The sequence below is a fragment of the Mandrillus leucophaeus genome, unplaced genomic scaffold, assembly GCF_000951045.1.
Source record: "Mandrillus leucophaeus isolate KB7577 unplaced genomic scaffold, Mleu.le_1.0 Scaffold185, whole genome shotgun sequence".
NCBI lineage: Eukaryota > Metazoa > Chordata > Mammalia > Primates > Cercopithecidae > Mandrillus > Mandrillus leucophaeus.
In genome coordinates, this window is record NW_012101865.1 from 75,393 (window position 1) to 94,441 (window position 19,049).

At 48.0% G+C, this 19,049-nt stretch overlaps 1 protein-coding gene across 1 annotated transcript in view; it reads right to left on the minus strand.

Annotated features, from left to right (window-relative positions):
• Positions 1–7,843: 7,843 nt before the first annotated feature.
• TCEA3 (transcription elongation factor A (SII), 3) overlaps positions 7,844–19,049 on the minus strand; it is a 46,787-nt gene continuing 35,581 nt past the window's right edge. The window contains exons 9-11 of the mRNA XM_011977818.1: positions 13,822–13,968; positions 10,870–10,941; positions 7,844–8,268 (exon numbers count right to left, since the gene is read on the minus strand). Of these exons, the coding sequence (XP_011833208.1) occupies positions 8,260–8,268; positions 10,870–10,941; positions 13,822–13,968 (228 nt within the window). The 3' untranslated portion in view covers positions 7,844–8,259. The remainder of the gene's footprint in view (positions 8,269–10,869; positions 10,942–13,821; positions 13,969–19,049) is intronic.

Consider the following 19,049-nt stretch of genomic DNA (forward strand, 5'->3'; position numbering starts at 1 on the left):
TTATTTAAGGAGTGTAAAGGTTCAGTTTGCAAGATGAAGAGTTCTAGAGACTGGTTGTACAACAGTATGAATGTACTTAACCCTACTGAGCTATATAGTTAAACATTATTAAGATGGACTGGGCGCAGTGGCACATGCCTGTAATCCGAGCACTTTGGGAGGCCGAGGCGGGTGGATCACGTGAAGCTGAGAGTTCCAGACCAGCCTGGCCAACATGTTGAAACCCCATCTCTACTAAAAATACAAAAGTTAGCTAGGCCCGGTGGTGTGCACCTGTAATCTCAGCTACTCAGAAGGCTGAGGCATGAGAATCACTTGAACCCAGGAGGCAGAGGTTGTAGTGAGCCGAGATTGCGCTACTGCTCTCCTGTCTGGGCGACAGAGACTGTCTCAAAATAAATTTTTAAAAACTGCTAAGATGGTTTATGTTATGTGTAGTTTACTACAATTTTTTAAAAAGAGTATAATAATAGTAACCTAGTTCATGAGGTCAGAGGGCTCATTGAGGCAATCAATGTAAAGTGCTACCCTGCACTCATAGTAACAACTGTAGCTAATATTAGTAACAACTAATCAGTCACTATGTGTCAGGCCTGATTCTGCTGCTCTGTTTGTATTAACTAAATGAATCCTCACAACAATCCTCTGAGCTAGGAGCTCTTATTACCACTGTTTTACCGATGAAACTAGAAGCATGCAGAAATTGTATAATGTGCCCAAGATATTCAGCTAGTAAATGCTCAGTGATTAATAGATATTACTCACACTGTCATACAAAAATTTTAAAAGAATCATCATCATCATCATGATGGTTGAATGCAATGTGTGCTATGAGAATTTCTCGATGCTGTGGGAGTTCTAAGGAACCGTCTCGCGTTGCTAGGGGATTAGAGACCTCATAAGAAGATGTGCATCTGAGGTGAGCCTTGAAGAATGGATAAGATTTGAATCAGGCTGGGGAAAAGGAAGCAATACAAGCAGTCACAAATGAGAAGGTCCATTGGGTATTCAAACACAGGGCAAATATCTCCTTTAGCCTGGAGCATAAGGGACAGCAGGGGTGGACGATGAACCACCAAAGCCAAGCAGAGGGCAAGGGCCCATTGGCACAGTCAGACATAAAAGCCTCTAGGTCCCCCTGCCTTCCCCCAAAAAAGGCAGAGGGCAGACAGAGCTTTGAAAATCAAACCAAATAGTTGAATTTTGATAGCTGGTGGAACCTGCTGAAGACAGGGAATGACGCTCAGAGCCAGGCAGGGTAGATGCAGGGAAGATAGTGCTCTGAGTTGGGGGATCAGTAGAAGACCTTTGCACCAGTCCTAGAAAAAAGAAAACCTCCATCTTGACTAACACGGCGAAACCCCGTCTCTACTAAAAAAAAAAAAAAAAAAAATTAGCCAAGCGTGATGGCGGGCACCTGTAGTCCCAGCTACTCGGGAGGCTGAGGCAGGAGAATGGTATGAACCCGGGAGGCAGAGCTTGCAGTGAGTGGAGATCGCACCACTGCACTCCAGCCTGGGCGAGAGTGAGACTCCATCTCAAGAAAAAAAAGAAAACCTGAAAGGCCGTGATGACAGTGATGGGAATGGAGATAAGGGTTGGTGAAGGGAGAGACTCTAGAATTGGGAAATAAGTGAAGAGAACAAGGGGAAAGGGTCACAGATGGTTTTAAGGAATGAATTAGCTGATAAATAGGAAAGACAGAAGAGGGGACCAAAGAAAGAAAAGATGCATGGGGTGCAGTGGCTCGGTGGCTCAGTGGCTCAGTGGCTCAAACCTGTGATCTCAACACTTTGGGAGGCCCAGGCGGGAGGATCGCTTGAGGTCAGGAGTTGGAGACCAGGCTTGGTAACATAGGGAGACCCCTCCCCCGAGTGCCCATCTCTACAGATTTTTTTTTTTTTTTTTTTTTGAGACAGTGTCTCACTCTGTCGCCCAGGCTGGAGTGCAGTGGCACTTCACTGCAACCTCCACCTCCCAGGTTCAAGCGATTCTCGTGCCTCAGCCTTCTGAGTAGCTGGGATTACAGGCATGTGCCACTGTGACTGGGTAATTTTTGTATTTTTAGTAGATGTTTAGTACATGTTGGCAGGCTGGTCTCAAACTCCTGACCTCAGGTGATCTGCCCACCTCGGCCTCCCAAAGTGCTGGGATTACAGGCATGAGCCACCGTGCCTGACAAAAGAAAAAAAAAAATTAGCCAGATGTGGTAGCATGTGCCTGTAGTCCCAGCTACTCAGGAAGCTGAGGTGGGAGGATCACTTAAGCCTAGGAGTTCAAGACTGCAGTGACCTATGATCACACCACTGCACTCTAGCCCAGGCAACAGAGTGAGACCCTGTCTCTCAAAAAACAAACAAACAAAATGGCGGGGTATGGTGGCTCATACCTGTAATCCCAGCACTTTGGGAGGCTGAGGTGGGAGGATCACTTAAGCCTAGGAGTTCAAGACTGCAGTGACCTATGATCACACCACTGCACTCTAGCCCAGGCAACAGAGTGAGACCCTGTCTCTCAAAAAACAAACAAACAAAATGGCGGGGTATGGTGGCTCATACCTGTAATCCCAGCACTTTGGGAGGCTGAGGTGGGAGGATCACTCAAGCACAGGAGTTTGAGACCAGCCTGGAAAACACAGCGAGATTTCATCTCTACAAATAAAAAAAATTAGCCGGGGTGGTGGTGTACACCTGTGGTTCTAGCTACTTGGGAGGCAAAGGTGGGAGGATCACTTGATCCTGAAACATCAAGGCTTTGGTGAGCTGTGATTGCACCACTGCATTCCAGCCTGGGTGACGGGATGAGACCCTATCAAAAAAATTATTTTTAAATTAAAAAACAGAGATGTGAGTTCAGTTTCAGATTAACTGGATTATAGTATTGAGAGGGTCAGTGGGGTGCTTGCGAGGAGGTATCCAAATAGGCATTTGGCAATGTAAGTCTTGAACTAAAGAAAAACCGGGGCTAATGAGAGATTTGGTAGTCTGGATGAAAATACTAAGAAAGACTTATCCTGTACGTATTTTAGGTTCCTGGAACCTTTTGAAGACACCCAAATTGGCCATAGGATCTTGAACCATCTTCCATTCTTCCATTTTCAAGTTCTTTTTTTTTTTTTTTTGAGGTGGAGTCTCGCTCTTGTCACCCAGGTTGGAGTGCAGTGGCGATCTCGGCTCACTGCAACCTCTGCCTCCTGGGTTCAAGTGATTCTCCTGCCTCAGCCTCCAGAGTAGCTGGGATTACGGGCATGCGCCACCTTGCCCAGCTATTTTTTTTGTTTGTTTTTGTATTTTTAATAGGGATGGGGTTTCACCATGTTGCCCAGGCTGGTGTCGAACTCCTGACCTCAAGTGATCTGCCCACCTTGGACTCCTAAAGTGCTGGGATTATAGGCATGAGCCACCGCACCCAGCCTATTTTCAAGTTCTTTTGGCTATAACATTCTGGTGAGCTCTTTCATTCCAAGCATGTTGCCTGTTTCGCCTCACTTGACCTTGTCTTTTTCCTCCCATACGGTAACCACCTCCCCTCCCCTCGGAAGCCCTCCTGGGTGGCAGAAGTGAATGCTAACTCGCTTGTAGTTCGCACCTTCTTCATCTTTGGTTATGAAGGAGATGGGGTTAAACCACGTGTTCCAGCCAACAGCGTGTGGAAAGACTGTGACAAGGAGGAGCACAGCATGTCGTGAAGAACTGAGAGAAGGCCAGTGTGATTGCAGCACAAAGTGCGGGGGCGGGCGAGGCACAGGCCCGCCCTGCAGGGCCTTGTAGACCTTGCCAAGAGCAGTGGTGGGGGAAGAGGGGGAGGAGGGTTTTAAATGGGAGTGTAGAGTGGGAGACTCTAAGGATCAGTTTTACAATGTGGAAAAGCCAGTTCCGGTCAGTTGTCATGGAGAGCATGAATTGGAGTGGATCCAGAGTGGACACGGGAAGGCCTGCAGGGAGGGTTTTGCTGCCTGCTGATGACAGTCTGTAGCCTGTTCATACTCTTTTGTGTCCTTTTGTGAATGTGAATGTATACTGTATAGATGTGTGGACTTGAGCTGACTTGTTCTTTTGCTGTTTAATCTGACTCATCTCCTTTGTAAACAGTAAGGTTATTGAGGGTGAAGATCAGTTTTCTTCTTTTTTTTTTTTTTTTTCCTGTGCTCTAAATCCCTATGCTATGACACAGGAAACACAATGGATATTTAGATTGTGACTACTGAAAATCGCCCCAAGGTGCCGCGTTTAAAAAACTCACCCAAGGTTGGCTGGGCGCGGTGGCTCACACCTGTAATCCCAGCACTTTGGGAGGCCGAGGCGGGCGGATCATGAGGTCAGGAGTTCAAGACCAGCCTGACCAACATGGTGAAACCCCATTTCTACTAAAAATACAAAAAAAAAAAAAAATTAGGCGTGGTGGCAGGCGCCTGTAATCTCAGCTGCCTGGGAGGCTGAGGCAGGAAAATTGCTTGAACCCGGGAGGTGGAGGTTGCAGTGAGCCGATATAGCGCCCCTACACTCCAGCCTGGGCGACAGTGCAAGACTCTGTCTCCAAAAAAAAAAAAAAAAAAAAAAAAGCCTCACTCAAGGCCAGGCGTGGTGGTTCATGCCTGTAATCCCAGCACTTTGGGAGGTTGAGGCGGGCAGATCCCCTGAGGTCAGGAGTTTGAGACCAGCCTGGCCAACATGGTGAAACCCCATCTCTATTAAAAGTACAAAAATTAGCCGGGTGTGGTGGTTCCAGTACTGGGGTTCCAGTACTTGGGAGGCTGAGGCAGGAGAATCTCTTGAACCCGGGAGATGGAGGTTGCAGTGAGCCAAGATCGCGCCAGCCTGGGTGACAGAGCACTCCAGCCCGGGCAGCAGAGCAAGACTCTGTCTCGAAACAAAACAAAACAAAACTCACACAAAAGTAACCTTTATTGGACTTATTAAATTGACAGTGGTTGCTTTTTGTTCTGCTTTTGGTTTCTAGACATTTGGATGGAGGATTAGATAATACAGAGAAAAATCTGGACATCTAAGGCCTTCCTACTCAAAGTGTGGTCTGTGGACCAGCTGCATTGGGTTAGAAATGAAAAATCAGCTGGGTGCGCTGGCTCATGCCTGTAGTCCCAGCACTTTGAGAGGCTGAGGCAGGAGGATTGCTTGAGCCCAGGAGTTTGAGACCAGCGTCGACTACATAGGGAGACCCCATCTCTATAAAAAATAAAAAATTAGCCAGGTGTGGTGGTGCACGCCTGTAGCCCCAGATACTCCAGAGGCTGAGGTGGAAGGATCGCCTGACCCTAGGAGGTCAAGTCCACAGTGAGCCATGATGGCGTTACTGCACTCCAGTCTGGAGTCTGGGCAACAGAGTGAGACCCTGTCTTAAAAAAAAAAAAAAAAAAAGAGAGAGAAAGGAAAGAAAGAAATGAACGATCTCAAGGCACACCCCAGACCCATTGAATTGGAATCTGCATTTCAGTACAATCCCCAGTGAATTCTCACCTGTATTAAAGTTTAAGAAACATCTGGGTTTCTAAGCAACATCCCCCTGCACGTCTGTGGATAATATTGGTCCCTCAGATGTATGTGGCATTTATCGCATCCCATCTGGTGTGGAAATCTGTGCCTATGGTTTCTTTCCCTGCCAGGCTGTGACTTCCTGGAAGGTAGGGGCTGATCGCTGTGTATAGCTCTGGATCTCTTTTTTTTTTTTTTTTTTGAGACAGAGTCTCGCTCTGTCGCCCAGTGGCGCGATCTCGGCTCACTGCAAGCTCCACCTCCTGGGTTTATGCCATTCTCCTGCCTCAGGCTCCCGAGTAGCTGGGACTACAGGCGCCCGCCACCATGCCCAGCTAGTTTTTTGCTATTTTATTTTAGTAGAGACGGGGTTTCACCGAGTTAGCCAGGATGGTCTCGATCTCCTGACCTCGTGATCCGCCCGTCTCGGCCTCCCAAAGTGCTGGGATTACAGGCTTGAGCCACCGCGCCCGGCCAGCTCTGGATGTCTTATGGCACAATGATAGCAAGCAGAAGACCTGGGTCTGTGTCCTGGCTCTGCCATTTGTGAGCTCTTTGTGTTGTATCATCTGTGAGAGGATTTTCGATCTTTCCAAGGAAGGGATTCATCCCAAATCTAACTGTTTAAAACTCAGAGACAGACCAGGTGCAGTGGCTCACATCTGTAATCCCAGCACTTTGGGAGGCCAAGGTGGGTGGATCACCTGAGGTCAGGAGTTTGAGACCAGCCTGGCCAACATGGTGAAACCCCGTCTCTACTAAAAATACAAAAAAAAAAAAATTAGCCAGGTGTGGTGGCGGGGGCCTGTAATCCCAGCTACTCAGGAGGCTGAGGCAGGAGAATCGCTTGAACCCAGGAGGCGGAGGGTATAGTGAGCCAAGATCGTGCCATTTCACCCCAACCTGGGCAACAAGAAACTCCATCTCAAACAGAAACAAAAATGTCAAAGATGAAGCCGGGCACAGTGGCTAAATCCCAGAACTTTGGGAGGCCAAAGTGGGTGGATCATTGAGGTCAGGAATTCAAGACTAGCCTGCCAACATGGTGAAACCCTGTCTGTAATAAAAATACAAAAACTAACTGGTGGTAATGGTGCGCGCCTGTAATCTCAGCTACTCAGGAGACTGAGGCAGGAGAATCGCTTGAATCTGGGAGGCGGAGGTTGCAGTGAGCCAAGATTGTGCTACTGCACTCCAGTCTGGGCGACAGAGAGAGACCCTATCTCAAAAATAAATAAATAAATAAATAGAAATAAATAAATAAAAGTCAAAGACGGTGGAAGACTCCTGTACCTAGTTTATTTCCCGGCTTCATCTACAGGAGAAGGCACTTATGGATGGAAGGAAGAAGACAGTAACCAATTCTAAAGTAAATGATGTCCAGGGTATATGAGGAACTTGGGTTGTAGTTGCCCCAACAGCTTCCCCAAGGCTTTTCTAGAAGTTTCTAGCTTTACCGAAAGTTCCTGTCAGCATCAAAAGCAAGCCAAGGCCAGGCATGGTGGCTCACACCTGTAATCCCACCACTTTGGGAGGTCGAGGAGGGTGGATCACTTGAGCCCAGGAATTCGAGACTAGCCTGGCCATCAGGGCAAAAACCCGTCTCTACTAAAAATATAAAAAATTAGCCAGGGTCGATGGCTCATGCCTATAGTCCCAGCTACTCAGGAGGCTAAGACAGGAGAATTGCTTGAACCTAGGAGGTGGAAATTGCAGTGAGCCGAGATCACACCACTGCATTCCAGCCTCTAAAAAAGAAAAACAAAAACAAAAAAAGCAAGCCAATAATTATCATGGGAGAAGCATGGCGAAGTCTCTGTGCCCTGCAGATGTCTTGTGAAGCTCAGGTCACAGATGGGGCTGTGAGGGACACATTGCTAGGGCCTGGGTGGGTTCTGAGGCTCAGGACTTTCAAGGGGCCATGGAAGTCAGAGTGCTGCTGTAATCTTCACTCAGAAAGCCCAACTCAAGAGGATTTGTTCCCTGCCTAGAGGGATATGATCTGGAGTCCTCAAAAGCCCCCACAGCCAGCTGTGAACAGGGAATAGCAAAGAGTTTGGGAAGAGATGAGGAAGGAGTAGGGAAGAAATATTTCTATTAGGTTACTGCAAAAGTAATTCCAAAAACCGCAATTGCTTTTGCTGCAACCTAGTACATAGTATGGAAATAATATCTGCTGAAGCCAAACGGTGTATCAGCTGTTCTGCACGTGTGACTCTGAAGTCGGGGGGCGGGTGAGCTTTGTGTTGATCTGGCATTTTTCAATTCAGAAAAAGGCTGGGAGATCCAGATGGGAGAGAAGGAACTCAAAGCAAAGGTCTGCCAGCCTACTATCAAAGATACGACACCTCAGGTCTAACACGCTGCAGTTTCTTTATTTTTTCTTTTTCTTTTATTTTTGTAGAGATGGGGTCTTGCTATGTTGCCCGGGCTGGACTCAAACTTCTGGGGTCAAGGGATTCTCCCACCTCAGTCTCCAGGAGTTTGCATATTACAGCCATGAGCCACTGTGCCTGGTCCTCTGCAGTTTCTACAAGAGGTTCATCAATAAGATTCTCAGCATCATACTCCAATTAGGCTCCCCACTTAACCAATTGTTTCTAATGACCGATTATTAATTTGCAAGAGAATTCTTCCTCCAACTCATACCACCCCACTCAGAGTTCAGTATCTTCCTTCACTTTAATTTTTATTGCTTCTCCAGTTTAGACAGTTCAGCGCTTCCTCTTTGTTCTTCCTCACCTTGTTCATGGCGGTCCTGGCCGTTCCATCAGCAGAACTACAAAACCAGAAAGGCAACAAAATTTGAAAGGTTTCTCAGCATCCTCCAAGGAGGCTGTGGGGGAATATGAAAAAGAAGGTGGTGTCTGGAGCCACACAGACCAGAGTCCAAAGCCCAGCTCTGCCATTATTAGCTGTGTGATCTTGAACATATCACTCACCTGTAAAATGAGCTGATAATGCTGGTGAATGTGAGAATGATATCAGGTAATAAATGAATGGTGATTCGGTGCCAGGAATGTGCTGAGCTCTCAATTTATGATCAAGAACATCACTGGGATGACTACTAACAGGTTAGACTGTTAGTAGTCTAACAGTCTACTACTAACTTGGTTAGACTTTCAGTCTCCCACGTGGTAACAGAGACCATCTGGAAGTGTGTTCAGAAGCCTGTAGTTGTTACCTCTAGTGGATCCTGTCCCTCCAACTAGGAGGAATCAAGGAGGAGGAGCTGGATTTAGAGCATTCAGAATGTCCTTTCTCTAACAGTAACAAAATCACAAGAGCTGCATTTATTGAGCATTTACTCTGTACTAGGCAGTATTAACATGTATTAACTCATTTCCCCCTTACAATCACTCTGTGAGGTAGGCACTAATATCACTCCCAATTTTTTTTTTTTTTCTGAGATGGAGTTTCACTTGTCACCCAGGTTGGAGTGCAATGGCAAGATCTTGGCTCACCATAACCTCTGCCTCCCGAGTTCAAGCGATTCTCCTGCCTCAGTCTCCTGAGTAGCTGGGATTACAGGCATGTGTCACCACACTTGGCTAATTTGGTATTTTTAGTAGAGACAGAGTTTCTCCATGTTGGTCGGGCTGTCTCAAACTCCTGACCTCAGGTGATCCACTGGCCTCCCAAAGTGCTGGGATTACAGGTATGAGCTACTATGCCCGGCCTATCACTCCCATTTTACAGGTAAGGAAGCAGATCAGAGAGGTTAAGCGAGTTGCTCAAACTCCCATAATACTAATAGATGGCATACCCAAAATAGTAAGAATCGTGGTTTTATGTACCAGGTATGTCTGTGCTCAGGGCCTTTTTTTTTTTTTGTATGGTTGTATAATTTGTTGACTGCACAAAAGAGCCTGGCCAAAGGGGCAAGCTGAGGCTGAAACTTAGCCCCTGCTCTATTTGCTCTGTACCCTGGCATGAGGCTGTGTCACCTGGAGGAAGGGACACCTTTTCCTAATTTGACAAAGATGCCATATGAGCTCTCAAGGCCCTGTTAATGCTTTACAGGTGTTACCTTCTCTAATCCTCAAAACAGCTCTGTGGGCTAGATATGAATACCCTCATTTTATAGATGAGGAAATCCAGGCTTAGTGAGTTCAAGTCACTGAGCTAAGTCACTTTGTAAGGGGTAAAGCTAGGATTCGAGCCTGATGCCAAATCCCATGCTCTAAACCAGTAGGCCACTATACTGACCCCATCCCTAAGTGCTCAATAAGTGAAAAAAGAAAAAATACATAATCATCTGGTTTTTACCTTTAAAAATATGGCAGTTCTAATGAGGCCCCAGTAAGGACTACTGAGGTCCTTAGTAAGAAAAAGAATTGATCAGGAAGTCGGAGCATCAGCTTTCAGTGCTCCAAACTGTGGCTTTATGCTTATTAACTATTTCTGTATTTCAATTTCCCTGTCTGAAAGTAAGAATAACATTATAAAGGAACAATTCTTGTAGTTGTTTGCAAAGTGTTTATGCATACGTAATAATCCTCATGTCAAAATGATCCTCACATCATCAACCCTGGGAGAAAGGCATTATTATTCCTCTTTCGCTCAAGGAGGTGAGTAACACGCTCAGGGTGAGTAGCGCAGAATGGCACCTGAAGCCAGGGATCCTGACTTGTCTTGTACTCCTTGCTAAGTACCTTAGAACTTCTGGAGCACCTGTAGCCTGCCTGGTGGCCCAGACATCACATGGTGCACATACAAGTCGGATAGCAGTTGGAAACTGACATTGGTCACGTGACCACACTCTGTTCCTTCAGGAGACTTGGCAGGAAGGAGCACTCTGGGAGGAGTCTTTGCTTGGCTCCCATGCCTGAAAACAACACTTCTGCCTTTGCAGGAGCTGGGGCGGTCTGAGTTACAGACTTGGGTAATGTAAGACTTCCAGAGCTTCCTTAGGAGGGAAGGATGACCTGGTGGCATTTAGGGTCAACTCCTTTCTGACAGGGCTCAGCCTTCCTGTTTCCCATCCCCGGCTGTGGCCAGGTTCAAAGGAAATACCATCTGTGGAAGCACTTTCCAAAGAGGCGTGGTCCAAGTGCAGAATGTTTTTCCTCTCCTCTGTGGATCTCAGGAAGCCAATTCCATCTGTGCTCGAATGACAGACTTGCTCATCCTATGATAAAATGTGGGCTGCTGCCCCCACCCCAGCTTGGTGCCCTTCTAAAATGAAAACATGCCTGTGTGTTCTCTTCCCACCTCCCCAACAGCAATCCGCCACTATCTCTGGCTCTGCAGGCCTACTCTGTGCAGGCTGGCAAGCGCTGCCATGCACAAGGCCCCTTCTGGGATGTGGGTATACTACGCCTTATGCGGGCAAGGTATGTGGATGACAGGGAAGGGGGAAATATATAAACAAACAGACCTTCCAGCGATTGCCACATTCATTGCATAAGACAAAGGTAGTCATGGGCTCATCAGCACTGCGTGTCTGCACCTGAGAGAGAGAAGAACCACTCATGAAGTCACTTTGCTGTTCTAGGACCTGCCATGGCTCCCACTGTCTTTGGGAATAGGGCCAAATCCCAGAGGTTGGCACTGATATTCCCACCCCATGTTGGCAATTTCCTTATCACTGACAGCTCCATAATATTAGTATCATGCTTTCCTCTCCTCTGGCAGTCCATCAGCTCACTCCCAGTATCTTACTGGCTTAACCTGGCCTTTTGTACTTTCACTCTTTGTTTTTGTTGTTGTCGTTGTTTGTTTGTTTTTTGTTTTGTTTTGTTTTTGACACTGCAGTCTCGCTCTGTTGCCCAGGCTGGAGTGCCATGGTGCCATCTCGGCTCACTGCAACCTCTGCCTCCTGGGTTCAAGTGATTCTCCTGCCTCTGCCTCCTGAATAGCTGGGATTACAGGCGCCCACCACCATGCCCAGCTAATTTGGACTTTCACTCTTGTTGATCTTTCATAACAGATCTCTCTTCTCTTGCCTCAAGACTTATCTCCTACAGGAAGTATTCCCTGACTCACCCCTGAACACACCCTACTGGACACACTCACTAGAGTGGGCTGCAAGCAGGCTTAGTGGTCTAGTTCATCTTCCTTATTTTACTGGTGGAAGACCTGAGACCCAGAGAGGAAAAGGGACCTAAATATCTTTGGGACTATTTAATATTATGTTTTCTCATCCTCTTAGCCTCATCATTCAGGTGCAGGAACCGGGTATCCCACAGTAAAGCCCTGGCATTTCCAGATTTAACAGCTCCTGTTCTGGTTTCCTAAGGCCGACCTTGGCTGGCCATGACATGTAGCAAGTCATTACTTTGCTGACAATCAGATATGAATGATGTCAGCTGGGAGTCTGTGGTGTGGGACGAGTTATGCCCGCCACCCTCCTTGAGTGAGCCCCAGCAGCCCAGCAGTCTGCCGGGCGTACACAGCTTAGCGCAGCCTGGTCACGGGATAAGCAGAAAGAAAACTTTGCTAGTGGGCAGTTTACTTCTAGAAAGAAGTGAGGCACAGGAAGTGCATCACTCCACATGGAAAGGTGCTTGGGAGAGAGCAGAAGCTTGCACAAACATCTCCGAATTCCAGACCTGGAATTCTCCAAGGGACTCCTCCAGAATGACAAGGCTGACTGCATTTCTGCCCTGGCCACAGAATGCCGCAGGCAAGGTGCCCTTGATAAATGGTGTGTGCCGAACAGACGGAGAACTCTGAATAGAGTTCTAGAATAACTAGACGCCAGTGAGAATCCAAGGATATTTGTGCTGTAAGGGCGTACCATGTGCAACCCAGAAAGAGGAGGCCATTCTCTGGTTTTAAGAGAAGGGGCCTCGGCTGGGCGTGGTGGCTCAAGCCTGTAATCCCAGCACTTTGGGAGGCCGAGACGGGTGGATCACGAGGTCAGGAGATCGAGACCATTCTGGCTAACCCGGTGAAACCCCGTCTCTACTAAAAAAATACAAAAAACTAGCCGGGCAAGGTGGCGGGTGCCTGTAGTCCCAGGTACTCGGGAGGCTGAGGCAGGAGAATGGCGTAAACCCGGGAGGCAGAGCTTGCAGTGAGCTGAGATCCGGCCACTGCACTCCAGCCTGGGCGACAGAGCGAGACTCCATCTCAAACAAAAAAAAAAAAAAAAAGGGGGCCTCCACAGCCTTCCCAAGTTCCCCATGCCAAGGCAATTGTCTTCAACTGTAGGAATCAGAGCTAAAGCCCTTAGGCTTTATTGACCAAGTTAGCTGGATTGCAGGCAGAAAAGTCTGGATCTGGTTTATTACTATCTCTGACACTAGCCTGCTCTGCCACCTTGGGCAAGGCTAAAAAGCCCATCTGTGGCTTGTGTGGGCCTCAGTTTCCCTGGGTGTGTAGTGAGGGAGCTGGGTTTCACATTGCCAAGTTCCCTTTCAACTGTCTGGGACTCTTCAGCCGCCATGAGTCTGATTCTTCTTCTTGTCACTTCAGGGCAGACGAGAACACACTGACCATGCCTCATAGACACATAGTGGGATGATTCTAAACTCAGAACATTGTCCAGAAGCCACAGATGCATCATGTTAGTGTACCAAGGCTCGCCCTTCTCTCTGCAGCCTGGAGAGTTTTTAAGGTTTTCTTTGTTTTGTTGAGACAGGGTCTCGTTCTGTCACCCAGGCAGGAGTGCAGTGGTGCAATCACGGCTCACTGCAGCCTCAGTTCACTGGAGACTCAACCTCCTGGGCTCCAGTGATTCTCATGCCTCATCACCACCCATTCCTCCTCGCATCTAGTAGCTGGGACTACAGGCATGCACCACCAAGCCTGGCTAATTTTTGTATTTTTAGTAAAGATGACGTTTCACCACGTTGCCCAGGCTGCACTCAAACTCCCAGGTTCAAGCTATCTGCCTGCCTTGGCCTCTCAAAAGTGCTGAGATTATAGGTGTGAGCCACTGAGCTGGCCCAGCCTAGAGAGGTTTTTTTTTTGTTGTTTGTTTTGAGACAGAGTCTCACTCTGTCGCCCAGGCTGGAGTACAGTAGTGCAATCTTGGCTCACTGTAGCCTCCGCCTCCCAGGTTCCAGTGATTCTCCTGCCTCAGTCTCCAGGGTAGCTGGGATTACAGGCATGTGCCACTATGCCTGGCTAATTTTTGTATTTTTAGTAGAGATGGGGTTTCACCATGTTGGCCAGGCTGGTCTCGAACTCCTGACCTCAGGTGATCCACTCACCTTGGCCTCCCAAAGTGCTGGGATTACAGACGTGAGCCACTGCACCCGGCCAAGCTTAGAGAGTTTTAACCCTTTCTCCCCTCTGGCTCTTCCCTAAGCTTCTCTCTGATTTTCCATCTGTCTGCCCCTGCGCCGCCAGTGCCTCCAGCCCATCCCCTCACTGTCCATACCTGGTTATAGGTGCAGTTCTTCTTCTTGCATTTGCTGCACTGGAAGAGGTCAGTGGTGGTGCCGCCGGTCTTGGCCATCTGGTGCTCACGGATGGCCTCCTGGGTCATGGCATTCCTCAACTCCCTCAGTTCATCACTGGCCATTTCCTGGAGAAAAAAAGAGCTTGCCCTTCAGGGCTGAGGGGTCACAGGGGCCCTGCCCCACACCCAGTTTCTAGAGAGCCTGAACAGAAGAGGAGCTAACATGCTTTACTGACTGCAAGGAGCTGGAGGGAGGCCTGGATTCCAGGTCCTGCCCCAGCTGGGAGAAAGCTGTCCCCGCAGAGTCCCCTGCCGCCCATGACTGGAAGGTCATAAAGCACATTTAGGAGAGCAGCAGGCAAACAGCCTCTGCCCGAGGACAAGCACTCTTGTGTACATTTCTCCAGATCTGGGGCTCATCCTGCCTGCCAGGACCTTGGCCTTGGCCTGAAGCCTCCTGCTTGAGCTGCTTGATCACTGCCACCTGGTCTATGATGTTCACCTTAGCCTTCCTCTCTGGACTTGACCCAGTGCTCTTTTACGCTGTGATCACTGCCCTGCTATTCTGCTTCGTGGGAACCCTGGCACAACTACCCATGACTTGCTGCTGCTACCCCCACCCCGAAGCTCCTAGGCTCACACAACTAACTGCTCATCTGTGAGCATGCATCACCCACGCCTTTGCCTTCTCTGTCCATCTCCCTGGCCACTTGTCTCCCCTTAAGCCTCTGCCAGAGGAGAGCAGAGAGGATGACAGTCAAACTGCAGAGAGCTCCAGTTAAGGGTTGGTGGAAGGGGAAGGAGGGTGGCTGACGCGAATGTCAAAATGAGGATTTTAAACATTTTTTTTGAGATGGAGTCTCACTCTGTCACCAGGCTGGAGTGCAGTGGTGCTATCTCAGCTCACTGCAACCTCCACCTCCCGGGTTCAAGCGATTCTGCCTCAGCCTCCTGAGTAGCTGGGACTACAGGCGCCTGCCACCACGCCCAGCTAATCTTTGTATTTTTCGTAGAGATGGAGTTTCATCATGTTGGTCAGGATGGTCTCGATCTCCTGACCTCGCGATCCACCCGCTTCAGCCTCCCAAAGTGCTGGGATTACAGGTGTGAACCACCACGCCTGTCCTAAACCTTTTCATTGTTGCTATCTGTCAGGACTCCTTAAACCATGGAGAAGAAAGCTGGCATAAAGGTCAAAGCATTTTAGTGTGCTCACCTTTCATGATAACCACTTAGGCTTCTTGATAAAATGCATCTGAATGCATTTTATGAATCTGAATTGCTAAGGGCAGGCCCAGGAATATGCATTTTTTAAAGTTATTTATTTATTTATTTATTTATTTATTTATTTTTGGGACAAGGTCTTGCTGTCACCTAGGCTGGGGTGCAGTGGTGCGATGACTCACAGCAGCCTCAACCTCCCCAGGCTCAAGTGATTCTCCCACCTCAGTCTCCCAAGTAGCTGGGACTACAGACATGCACCACCAAACCTGGTTAATTTTTTTTTTTTTTTTTTTTTTTTTTTTTTTTTTTGTATTTTTTGGTAGAGATGGGGTTTTACCACATTGCCCAGGCCGGTCTCCTGAGCTCAAACTATCTGCCTACTTTGGACTCCCGAAGTGCTGGGATTACAGGCGTGAGCCACTGCACCTGGCCAGAATATGCATTTTCACTAGTGTCCTCAAGTTATTCTGGTGCATATTAATTTTTAAAGTTCTAGTGTGTTAAATTCAAAGGCTAGGCCCTAACCAATGGCAGGAGAATATAGAAAAGCAGGTCAATGAAAGTCATTTACCCATATGAGTAAAAAGTAGCTGACTTTAATTTGGGGGAATTTTCCAGAGCACAAAGCATTTGCCCATTCAAAATTTACTGGATGCGGCCGGGTGCAGTGGCTTACGCCTGTAATCCCAGCACTTTGGGAGGCCAAGACGGGAGGATCACCTGAGGTCAGGAGTTCAGGACCAGCCAGGCCAACATGGTGAAACCCCATCTGTACTAAAAATACAAAAAAATTAGCTGGGTGTGGTGGCAGCCACCTGTAATCCCAGCTACTCGGGAGGCTGAGACAGGACAATTGCTTGAACCTGGGAAGTGTAGGTTGCAGTGAGCTGAGACTGCACCATTGCACTCCAACCTGGGCAACAAGAGCGAGAGTCCATCTAAAAAAAAAAAAAAACCCAGGCGTGGTGGTGCACGCCTGTAATCTCAGCTATTCAGGAGGCTGAGGCAGGAGAACTGCTTGAACCTGGGAGGTGGAGAGTGCAATGAGCCGAGATCGCATCACTGCACTCCAGCCTGGGCGACAGAGCAAGACTCTGTCTCAAAAAACAAAAACAAAATCTACTGGATGCCAATTTATTGAATGCCTTTAACTGTATCAGTGTAATCAGTAAATCAGCTTTGGTTGTGGGGATGCCTCGATTTGTAGCATTTGTCAGCTTCCAGGGGACAAAATGCTATGGTCAATGGGACAAAATTCCATGGCCAATTTCAAGCTGCTAATGTGATATAACTGAACGCAGAGCTGGGAAGAGCTACACATCACCAGCTCCCTTGAGCTGGTAGGAGCTAGCTCAAGCATGCTACTGCCTCTGAGTCCAACGGATTCAAAAAGGAAGATCTGGTTCCTCCTCCCAAGTAGTGCTAATCTGGTAGGGTAGCCAAGCATTTACATAGGATTGCAAGAGAGGGAAGGAAGTACTAAAGCGAAGGTGTATAAGGTGCAGGGGAAGCAGCAGGGTATGGTGGTTAACTGTTTGGGGTCTGGTGGGTCATGAAGAAGCTAGTACTTTAACCAGTCTTGAAAGATACGAGTTCCCCGAGTGGGTGGTGGCACATTCCAGACAAATAAAACAGCAGGGCCAGGCACAGTGGCTCACACATGCAATCCCAGCACTCTGGGAAGCCGAGGCAGGCAGATCACCTGAGGTCAGGAGTTTGAGACCAACCTGACCAACATGGCGAAACTTCGTCTCTACTAAAAATAGAAAAATTAGCCAGGCATGATTACATGGTTACATGGTTACAGGTGCATGCCTGTAGTCCCAACTACTTGGGAGGCTGAGGCAGGAGAATCTCTTGAACCTGGGAGGTGGAGGTTGCAGTGAGCTGAGATCATGCCATTGCACTCCAACCTAGGTGACAGCCAGACTCCATCTCAAAAGAAAAACAAAACAAAACAAATAAACAAACAACAAAACCGAAAAAAACAGCAGGCATAAAAGATCAGAGGACAAGAATAGCACGTTTGGGTAAAAGTATTTGGGGTAGGTTCAAGTCGAGTGCGGGAGATGTGGCTGGAGGTCAGATTGTGAAAGGAAGGTCTTGTGTGCCAGCTGAGAAATAGAGAACAGAAAAATCTATCCAGCCACATGCCAATCCATTTACTTCTCTGCCCTGCCTCATTAGAATGAGGCAGCATCAGAGACACGGAGAATAGGTACAATACTGTAGAAAATAAGGTAGAAAATGAGGGCAGTGAGAGTCAGAGACCACAATTCGATCCCTATTTGTTGAGCCCTGTTGTCTGCTGGGTGGACTGTGAATGTTGGTTCTCGGGGCACTGACAGGATGGTATGTCCACTCAGCAGTGCTCATGGGTGTCTCGGAACCTACTCCATTCTTTGCTATGTCTGGGTAGGGAAGAAAAGAGAAGAAGGAAGAATGAGGGAGTCAGATGAACAAGGAAAGAGGCATAAAAAGGGAGTCGGGGAAGGGAATGCTGAGAGAGACACCGTCCGCATGGGTCCTGATGGGAGCTTCCCAGCACAGCAGGCAGCCCAAGCCCAAGCTAAGATTTTTCTTTCTTTTCTTTTCTTTTTTTTGAGACGGAGTCTCACTCTGTCGCCCAGGCTGGGAGTGCAGTGGCAGGATCTCAGCTTACTGCAACTTCTGCCTCCTGGGTTCAAGCGATTCTCCTGCCTCAGCCTCCCGAGTAGCTGAGACTACAGGTGTGTGCCACCACACCCGGTTAATTTTTGTATTTTTAGTAGAGACAGGGTTTTGCCATCTTGATCTCCTGAACTCAGGAGTTCTGCCCAACTCGGCCTCCCAAAGTGCTGGGATTACAAGCATGAGCCACCTCACCCGGCCTGTTGAAATCCTAACCCCAAGGTAAGGGTTATTAGGGGGTCTTTGGGAGGTGATTAGCTCTCAAGGGCAGAGCCCTGGTGCAGGGGATTAGTGCCCCTCTAATAGGAGCCTGAGAAAGACCCCTCCACCATGTGAGGTTACAGTGAGAAGATGGCTGTCTATGAGGAAGCAGGCCCTCACTAGACACTGAGTCTGCTGGTGCCCTGATCTTGCGCTGTCCAATCTCTAGAGATGTGAGAACTAGGCCAGGCACGATGGCTCACACCTATAATCCCAGCACTTTGGGAGGCTGAGGCAGGTGGATCACCTGAGGTCAGGAGTTGGAGACCAGCCTGGCCAACATGGTGAAACCCTGTTTCTACTAAAAATACAAAAATTAGCCAGGGGTAGTGGCACGCACCTGTAATCCCAGCTATCAGGGAGGTTGAGGCAGGAGAATCGCTTGAACCTGGGAGGCGGAGGCTGCAGTGAGCCCAGATTGTGCCACTACACTCCAACCTGGGCAAAAGAGTGAGACTCCATCTCAAAAAAAAAAACACAAAAAAAAACAAGCAAACAAACAAACAAAAGAAATGTGAGGAATAAATGCCTGTTGTTTATAAACCACCCAGGCGATGGTATTTCGTTATAGTAGTCTGAACTGACGAAAGACACACTGTAAAGCCAAGTTGCAATTTATAACTCCAGGCATATGCTGCTATCTACCCAAAAAGATCAGATTTTTAAATCAGGCAGAAAGATAACCCTGGTCTACCTGTGCCAAGTTCTCCATCTTATCCTAACGCCAAGGCTCTTTGCTGTTTGTTTTGGGTATTTGAGGAAAACAGTGAACCCTCTCCTCAGAAGAATGTACGTACACACACTACATAACACACACACTTCCACATGCCACACATACACACACCACACATGCCACACATATGCTAATCACACACCACACACATACTTCACATGACACATCATACACACACACTCCACACATCATACACAATGCGCCACACATCATGCACACACACTCCACACATCATACACAAAACACACACACTCCACACATCATACACACACACTCCACACATCATACACACCACACACACTCCACACATCATACACAC